Source organism: Cavia porcellus, unplaced genomic scaffold (genome assembly GCF_034190915.1).
Source record: "Cavia porcellus strain 051 isolate PalLab524CR breed Dunkin Hartley unplaced genomic scaffold, mCavPor4.1 scaffold_2, whole genome shotgun sequence".
Taxonomy (NCBI): domain Eukaryota; kingdom Metazoa; phylum Chordata; class Mammalia; order Rodentia; family Caviidae; genus Cavia; species Cavia porcellus.
In genome coordinates this window covers 117,174,680-117,185,123 of record NW_026947485.1, presented here as the reverse complement: position 1 = coordinate 117,185,123, position 10,444 = coordinate 117,174,680, and the positions used below count along the sequence as shown (strand labels likewise).

Here is a 10,444-nt window from a genome sequence, read left to right as displayed (position 1 = left end):
GAGGTTCCATTGTTGCAACTGTTAAGATGTCTTGTAATGTTATTAAGGTTATGAAATCAAGGTCATGAGTTAGTCTCTAAACTGTGGTGTTACATTTTTCTGGTTTTCTTATTCAATCTCTGGCATAATTCAACTGTGAAAGTTTCAGTGTAGATTTTAGGTAACAGTAAATTAAAGCTACCAATCTGAATGTGTGAAAACAAAACCTAAAGAGTCAAATGGTATATTTGATACATATCAATGAAATTCATTAGAAGTTAAACCAGGGAGTCTTCAAGATCACAAAAATACTCCTGTTTAACACAATGCTGCAATTCTTTATGATCTGGCTCCAAACACAGGTTCCCCTAAGTGAGGGGAACAAGAGGGGAACAAGAAGCTTCAGGATGTGGAGCCTACTGAAAGGTGAATAAACCCAGAAGAGATTGTGATGCTTACACAAATGAATTCTTTAACAAAAGACTGCTCTTAAAGAGCAAGATGCCATGAGCTACTCACCAGCACTATTGCCCATGCCATGTCCTTGGAAAACCAAAACTGTTTGATAAATAAATGTTTTTAAGAAGTAAATTCATCACTATATTGTTACACTGGACACAAAACAGACCAAGACACATGACATTTCTTCTGAGGAAAAACCTCCCAGCCAGAGCAGCCTTGCACTGATACAAGACTGGAAAGGAGAGTTGTAATCCTACTTTTTTACAATAATACTGGTATTCTCCATTCATTCCATAGTGACACAAAACAACATATGATTTATTAAATAATAACTGAAGGTCAGGAAATAAAGCCTTATGAATAAAGATTGCGTTCTCTAATTTTAACTGTTTGTCTCAGTATGGGCCATCTATGTGTTTGTAGCATCTTGTATTGGTTCTCTGGATACCACTCCCATGCAGGCTGATACCCTTCTTCCAGTCACAGCACACTGACTGTGCAAAGACCACATTTTAGGGATTACTGTAATGTAAGTAAATTAACTATAATCACTTGTGAACTTGAAAATTCATTGAATTTCTAGTGATGCATAAAACATCTTTTCTTATTAAGTGTCACAATCATGAATTACTTCTTTAAAAACTTTATGGGAAATTTAATTAGTCTCAGTAGTGTGGCAAAATAATCCCAGCCAATTACAGGCTGGAGGAAATCAGGGCTGCTTAGAGACTGAGGTCATCAGATCCCCAGATCTCCTCATAAGTGTGATCCCCACACATTCTTAATAAAGACTCACCAGGATCATGGGTATTTCAGAAGCAGGGCTGCACACATGGTTCACACCAGCATCTCACTGAGAAGTGAGTTTGCTTTACACTCATTGAAGAGAAAAGCAGAAGCAAGAATCTTGTCAGTTTCTTAACACTGAGCAAAAGCAACATTCTTCTCACTGAAGCTAGACTCCTGTCTTCACTACTCAGGTAATTTTATACACATTAATTTATGTATTTCCATTAGAAATTGTAATGAATAAATCACACACCAGCATCTGTGAAATATGTACTTTAAAACCCTAAAATGACATAACTAGTTCATCATTACATAGATATGTTTGCTTATAAAATAGACAGACTGCTTCAGATTCTAGTGCTTATTTTAGGGCATTATTTCTTCAAATGTTCTCTTGGGTTCTGTATTTCATATGTAGATGAGGCTCAAAGCTGAATCACAGTGATGGAAAATTACCCTGGAATATAGCATCAGCACGTCTGAAGTTAGTATTTTCTTCATCTCGACTCAAAAGAATAATTAAGAAATCTATAAGCTAATGAACTTTTTGAGGGACTTTTAGGGAAATAAAGTCATGTAATCAAGCATAGTCATTCAGTAACAAAAATACCTGAGGTGTCTAATATGGTCATTATTACAGTCAATTTTTATAACAATGCCTTCATATATAAAATCATAATGCTGATTTTTAGATATATTATTATATGTCATCTATTTTGCAATTATGGGGAATTAGCAATCACTCAATCTACTGTCCATATTTGAAAATTGTGGGCCAAACAATTTCAACTTATCACTGAGAAAATAACTAAGGGGGAATAAGCTCTGTATTTCCTCTTGTGCACAGGACAGGATGCAGTGTGCAAGATGGAAAGATGAGGGGAATTCAGCTCAGGGAAACTTGAGCATGTGTTTGCACCGAGGAGGAAGGACATGCAATAAGAAGAGATGGAGAAAGGGAGCCAGGATTCCAAAGATCCTACCTGTCATTTCGATGAAGGAATTAAAAATCTCTGCTGTGCGTTTTGCAGCAGTGATTGATACCATGTAGCAGTCTCATCCTCATCTGTGAGCTGTAGATTGGAGATTGACTCTGTGCTCGAAGGATTTTCTCTTCACAAAGCAATAAGGTTGATAGAGAAAAGCCACATGTAATTCAGAGAATTTGCAGGCAAAGGCAATTGTAAAATACCAAAAAGCCATATGAACCTATTACTATAAGCAAATCATTAGCATGCACATAAAATGCAGAATTGTAAGTGCTGTTGTAATGACAAAGTGATTTCCTATAAAGTATTGCAAAGTGCAATGAAAACATTTTCAGTAATATAATTTCTGAGTTCAGTTTTTCACCAGTGAAAATAAAATAATACTGAGATTAGACCTCTCTTTACAACTCATTTTAATAGTGAAAAGAAAATGTGCAAACAGATCGTTTATGATTTGAATGTTTCAAAATAAGCACAAGTAAATGAATTAAATTTAAAATAATGATTTGAAAAGAATGGGATTTTAGTAAAAGATATGAAAGCAAGCAAAGGAGAGGTCTACATAGAAAATTGGCACGTAATTAAGTGTTAGATTCCATTCCCAAGAGAAGGTTTATTTTAGGAAGACTACTTCAACAAGTAGTTTCCTTTCTGTTTTTCTTTTTTTTCTAAAATATACATTAAGGGATAGTACTATATGGAAATAGGCTATACACTACCAAAAGGAGAATAGAATTTGCGTACTCCAAACGATATAACATCTTGCATAGATGACGATGCAAGGATAGAAAGAACTCACACACGTAAGCCTTGAAGAGCTCCTGAGATGAGAGCATGAGGCAGAGTGACCTTCCTGGTGTGATTTAGAGTGAGTTAATTGTCAAAGGAAGCTTGGAGTCATGCATTAGATCTGTTAGAGAAAAAAAAAAAAACTGATGAGCGCAGTCAGCCCCAAGTGACAGAATACACCCACGCTCCACCTTTCAACCTAGAGAAGAGGAGCAGATGTGGGATTCCCAACACCAGGAGTTGTTGCAGAAATTCTCACAGAATAGGTCAGAGATAGGCAGGCAAAATTGAAAGAAATGGGAAAAACACCTGAGGTGTCCAGCAGAAAGATAAAATGTGCTGAAAAAGTAAAAGATTTCAGGGACTTCATTACATTTTAAATGCTTTATTAATTAATTCATTTTATGATTGTAGAAACTAATAGAATATATATCAGCAGTTTGGAGGAGGAAATTGAAATGGGAAAATGTGGGTTTACTGCATTTCAGGATAATTAAATATGCTTTCTGAGTTCCCGCTAGAAGTCGCATTATAATTCTAAATGGTCTACATTCTTCTCATAACCATTTTTCACTGTAACATCAACTCTGCAGAGATCACAGCAGGTTGGCAGACATGGAAAACCTCACCACTTTCACAGAATTCCTCCTTATGGGTGTCACAGGCTCCCGGGAGCTCCAGCTTCTGCAAGGGGTGCTGTTCTTACTGATTTATCTGGGAGCATTGACAGGGAATCTCGTAACTGTCACTCTCATTGTGACAGACACACGTCTGCACTCTCCCATGTACTTTTTCATAAGCAATGTGGCCCTCATAGACCTCGGCAGCATCTCAGCTATTGTTCCAAAAGCCCTGGTGAATTCCATGATGGGCAGTAAGACGATCTCCTTGACAGAGTGCACTGCACAGATTTTCCTTTATCTCCTTTTTGCAGCTGCAGAAATTGCATTCCTGGTGATCATGTCCTATGACCGCTATGTCGCCATTTGTCGCCCTCTGCACTATGGGCTCATCATCAACCCGAGTCTCTGTTCCCAGGCCACAGCTGGATCTTGGGCCTCTGGTCTGGTCTATTCTGCTGTCCACACAGGTGCTCTCTTCAGGCTTCCCTTCACCAAGACCAATGTGATCCACCAATATTTCTGTGATGTTCCTCAAATTCTGAGGCTATCATCCTCAGATGTCCAGTTTTCTGAATTTGTGATCATTGTTGTATGTGTTTGCCTTGTCTTATCATGTAATACCTTTATAATTATTTCATATGTTAAAATATTTTCAACTGTGCTTAAGATCCGTTCAGTGGAAGCCCGTAACAAAGCCATATCCACCTGCACCCCACAGCTGGCCATTCTCCTAATGTTTTTCATTTCTGTGGCAGTGGCTGGCTTAGGTCCCATTGCACAGAAACCATCCCTGAAGAATCTGCTGACTGCCATGTTCTACACCATGGTTCCCCCATTCCTTAATCCCATCATTTACTGTTTGCGCAACAGAGAGATTAATGCTGCTCTGAGAAGAGTGTTTAACAGATAGTTTCAATTTCCAAGGCTTGTTTGAGTAAAAAAAAAATCAACAATCATTTGAAAGTCATTCGATTTATATCTGAGGTATGTTTTGAAAATTTGTGTCTACATCTGTGGATCATCTGTTATTAGTTCTCTATTTTGGTGTGTGTGCATGTGGAATGGTGAAGTATGGATTTTGTGTCAGATGTCTTTCTTAGTTTTTTCTCTCTTTTATGCACATTTTCTGAAATGCTAGGCATCTGCCCTACATTGACAAACTATTTTGGAAAGATATATTTAGAAAGAAATATTTGGAAAGATACTGAGTTAGAAGCAAGAAGGGTATCTTAGGGTACGGGCCATGCTTCATGTGTTCCACCATAATATAAACCTGTACTGCTAAGGGAACCTCAGGTGCTGGGACTGACCCACCTGAAAATGTGTCATGAGTGTCCTCTGAGACGACCCTGCTGCCTACACTGTACTCTTTGCTCTTGCTCATCCACTCAGCCTGACATAAGTAACCAGGTGTGTAACAAGGGGAAAACTAAGAACTAAGAACACAGTGGAGCCACTGTGACCCTCATAGCTGCTTCTTCTGAGCCTGCTAAAACCCTGTTGCTCGTTCAGTAAAAATGAAGACATAAAACAACTGACCTTCAAAATACTGTAGTTTGGAAGTAGTTTTCTTTCTGTGCTCTGGATGAAAGGATGCAGGCCATGGTTAATACATTCAAACTTTGTAAATAAGAAACAAAACAAATCCAACTGTAGCACAGAGATAAATGGAATGATCATTTCTACTGGAATTTCCCTGGAGAGCTGAAGAAAATGCTTTCACCATGTGGTGGACATTTTTCATCAAATGTCACACAAAGTGATTCACTCAAAACCAAAGGGCTTCATTTTCTGACTTCTGAGAACTGAACATGCACACTGTGGCTCACTCACATGTTGGTGATATTGTGTCTCAGCACTGGATCCAGATTTTCCTTCTTCTCACCTGGAAGCCTTGTCTGTGAGAATCTTGGGTTCGAGATGCTGGTTTCCATTTACTACCAGCCTAGCACTGAGACAACAGGCACTTCAGGCTCCCTGTCTCTGTACTTCTGTTCCACATGGAAGCAAGTAATGTTCGGTACCATGGAACTCCTGTCATTCAGAGCTCACGGCCTAGTGAGGATCTGGACATGGTCCACCTTCCTCTGATGCTTGAGTTACCTTAGCTACTCCACTATAATGGTTGATAAGTTTAGCCATTAGTAGGAAAATGTATGCACTGTGAGACTGTCATATTAAGTGAAATAAATCAGATATTAAATATTACATCCTAGGCTTGGGATTTAGCTCAGCAGCATAAGCACCTGCCTTGCAAGCTCATAGTCATGAGTTTGATCCCCGGTACCAGAAAAAAGAAAATTGCATTCTATCTGTTGTGTAAGAAACCCAGAATAAATAAAAAGCAAAATAAAAGGTAATGTGAATATTAAGAAATAAGCAGGTAAATGTTTTACAAATGTGAAGCGACCCAGAGCTTAAAGTTAAAAGCACAACACTGCAGTTGCCCAAAGTTATTTACTTAACCACTGGTAATTTAAAGTCTTCAAAGGAGAAATGAAGAAAGTTACACAAGAATAGAAAATCCCTGAATCTTAAACAAAAGGACTCAGCTTTTGCATGTGACTAGAGGTTCCATAAAGGTGATAACAAACACAGAAAATTATCTTAGCAAAACACAGGGTCACTGCTGCATAGACCAATTACCTAAAATGGTAAGGAGACCACTTCAGACTTTTCCCAATTGCAGCACACCAATACTTCATAAAATTTCCTATTTGACATTAGGGTTTTTTTTTGTATTAACACTCAGTATTCAGAATATAAAATGATTTTCTTCTGTCCTTAGCCACATTGATCACATATAACATTCTTTTCATGAAACTTGTATTATTCCACAGCCTTAAAACTCCTTTAGCTATTTGCTTACTATTTTCTTCTTTTGAAAAAAATTAGTTGTACTTTATAACAAAGAATACCCATTAGAATCACAGCCTACTACTTAACACAAACCCTCAAGACAAGAGAATGGATCAAAGTATTTCAAACCCTGAAAGAAAACAACATTCAACCCAGATTGATTTACCCTGCAAAACATTCTCTTAAAATTAATGGACAAATAAGATATTTCCATGACAAAGATTAATCAAAGAAATTCATGTCAACAAAACCAATCTTAAGAAGAGTACTAAGAAATGTTCTAGATTGAGATAAAAATGACCACAATTCTCAGGACAACAACAGAAAGAAACCACCAGGCAGGGCAACCTATTAAGCAAGGGAGAAAGTAGAGAACCAACAGTAGGAAAATAACATGACAAAGTTAAGCCAATGCACATCAGATAATCATCAATATAATGGCCTCAATTCATGAAAAGAAATAGATTGGAAGAATGGATCAAGAAACAAGATCCAATAATATGCTGTATACAAAAACACATTTAACACAAAAAGAAACTCATAGACTGAAAGTCAAGGATAGAAAACAATGATCCATGTGACAGGAACCCAGAAAAAAGCAGGAGTAGCTATCATGTTTGCAGAAAATGTGGTCTTCAAATCAAAAATGATCAAAATGATCAAAAGAGGTATGGAAGGTCACTATATACTTGTTAGAGGAAATTTTAAGAGGAAGAGATAACAATCATAAATCCCTCTGTACCAAATCCAAGAGCACTCAACTTTATAAGACAAATACTAATAAAGATGAAAAGTCAAATTATGCAATAACAAAATTATAATGGAGAAATTTAATATCCCAAAATTACAAGGATATGGGTCAACTAGACAGAAAGCCAGCAGAGAAACAGCAGAACTGAACTAAACTTGTGAACAAATATTAGTAGCTGTTTACACACTGTTCCTCTGAACAATACCAGGTACACATTGTTCTTAGTTGCATGTCAGACATTCTCTAAAATAGACCATATACTAGCCTGTAGAACATGCTTAAGTAAATACAAAGGGATTTAAATTATTTCATGAATCTTATCTGACCATAGTGCGTTGAAATTGGAATTTTATGGCAAAAGAAACTGCAAAGATTACATAAAAACATAGAAATTAAATAATACCCTGTTGAACAACCAATGGGTAATTGGTGAAATAAAGAATAAATTAAACAGTATATTCAATTAAATAAATGTGGAGATAATACATTCCAGAATCTGTGGGATACAATGACAGCTGTCCCAACAAGGAAATGTGTAGCAATGAATTGTCACATAAGGAAAGCAGAACAGAGGACAAATAAACAAATTAATGTTGCACTCCAAGCTTCTAAAAATATAAGAGCAAGTCAAGACCAAAGTTCATAGAGGGAAGGAAATTACAAGATCAGACCAGAAATTAATGCAATTAAGACTAAGAAAACAATACAAAGAATTAATGAATCAAAGAGTTTGTTCTTTGAAAGAATAAACAAAATTGGTAAACCTCTAGCCAACCATATCAAGAAAAGGAAAGAAAAACTCAAATTCATGCAATGAGGAATGAAAAGGGTGAAATCACTACAGATCCTGTGGAAATTTAGAAGATCATCAGCACCTACTTTGAAAATCTTTACTCGTATAGTCTGAAAACACACAGGAAATGAATATATTCCTAGAAATATGTGAATTACCAAAGCTGACTCAAGAAAATATAAAACTTTTGAAGAACCCAATATTGGATACCAAAAATACAAACATAATTAAAAACTTACAAAATAAAAACCCCTGATCCTGATGGATTCACAGCTGAATTCTACAAGAAACCTGGACAAGATTTAATACCAATACTTCTCAGATGTTCTAATAAAATTAAAAGGGAAGCAATTCTCCTTAACTCATTCCTGCTGGCAGGTGTGAAACCAAAACTAGAGAAAGAACCAATCAAAAAGAAGAACCACAGATAAATCTTCCTACTGACTATTAATGTAAAAATTCTATGTTTAATGCTAGCAAATAGAATACAGCAAATCATCAAGAAGATTACATACTATGACAAAGTGGGATTTGTTACAGGATTGTAGCAATGGTACAACATTCAACAATGGAGCCAAAGACAAAAATCACATGATCATGTCAATTGATGCAGAATGATCTTTTGATAATTCCAGCACTCATTCATGATAAAAATTGTACAGAAAATCAGAATAGGTGATCTCTACCGCAATGTGATAAACATCGTATTAAATGGACAAAAACTAAAAGTTTTCACTCTAAAATCAGGAACAAGACAAGGATGTCCACTGTTACCACTCCTATTCAACATAGTTCTGGAAATATTAGCCAGAATAATAGGATAAGAGAGAGAAATAAAAAGAATAAGGATAAGAAGGGAAAAAGTTAAATTATTATTTGCTAGTTTAATGATACTCTACAGAGAAGATCAAAAAAACTTCACCAAAAGACTACTAGAGTTAATAAGAAGATTTAGAAACAACTGGATACAAAATCAACTCTCAAAAATCAATAGCACTCCTGTACACAAACAACAAACTCATTGAGAAAGAAATTTTGGGGTAACACCTTTCACAATAGCATCCAAAGAATGTAATACATAGAAATCAATGCAACAAAGGATGTAAAAGATCTATACATTGAAAACGATAGTGCTCTTAAAAAGGAGATTGAAGAGGATATCAGAAAATCAGAAGATACTCTTGCTCTTGGATAGAAACAACAAATAGTGAAAATGGCCATACTCTCAACATTTTTTTACAGATTTACTGCAATCCCAATTAAAATATCATTAACATATCTCACAAACCTAAAGAAAGCATTCCTAAAATTCATTTGGAATCAGAAGAGACCTAGAATATCAAAGACAATTTTGGGCAACAAAAGAAAGGCAGGAGGCATCAGAATCCTCCTTAAAATTATGCTACAAAAGTACTGTGATAAAATCAGCATGGTACTGGCAAAAATACAGACCTGAGAATCAGTGAAACAGATTAGAAGCTGCAGACACAACTATAAACACATTCAGCCACCCTATCTTTGACAAAAGGCCAAATATCTTCATTGGAGGAAAAGTAGCTTTTTTCATAAATGGTGCTGGAAAAATTGGCTTTCCACATTCTAGAAACTAAAGCTAGACTCATATTTATCACCATGTAATAAATCAAAGTCAAAATGGATCAAAGATCTAAATATTAAAATAGAAACATCAAATCTACTGAAATACAACATAAGTAAAAATCTTGAAGACACAGAAGTAGGCAAAGAAAGAACAACACTCAAACCTCATGGGAAGTACTTCAAAGAATCAACTTGAATCTCATGTTACTAAAAGGATTTTGCACCTCAAAAGAAATAACCAACAAAGTGAAAAAGAAAACCCACAGAATGGGAAAAAATTAGCTTACTGTCCCTCAAAGTACTTATATCTAGAACATATAAAGAATGGAAAAACATCAAGCCCCCCAAATTGAAAAACTCAATCCAAAAATTGACATCATAGTTGAAAACACACTTCTCAGCTGAAGAAATACAAATGGCAAATAAATATATGAAAAAATGTTCAACACCATTGCTATTTCAAGAAATGCATATTAAAGTAACACTGAGATTCCATTTCACTCCAGTAAGAATAGCTGCAATCCAGAAATTAACCAATAACAAATTTCAGTTGGACTGCTGAGAAAAAGGAACACTTCTCCACTGTTGGGGAAAGTGTAAACTGGTGCAACCACTGTGGAAATCAGTGTGGAGATTCCTCAGAAAGTTAGGGTTGCTGGTACCATTTAATCCAGCTATTTCCCTTCTGATTATTTTCCCAGAAGAACTGAAAACATAATACCACAGCAATATATGTTCATCTGTTTATAAGAACACAATTTATAATATCTAAACCATACAAACCACACAAATGCTCACCAATTGTGTAATA

General features: G+C 35.9%; 1 protein-coding gene across 1 annotated transcript; it reads left to right on the top strand.

Annotated features, from left to right (window-relative positions):
• Positions 1-3,623: 3,623 nt before the first annotated feature.
• On the top strand, positions 3,624-4,541 carry LOC100723508 (olfactory receptor 14I1-like). Its single transcript, XM_003479581.1, has one exon. The coding sequence runs from the start codon at positions 3,624-3,626 to the stop codon at positions 4,539-4,541; it is 918 nt and encodes a 305-aa protein (XP_003479629.1).
• Positions 4,542-10,444: the final 5,903 nt, after the last annotated feature.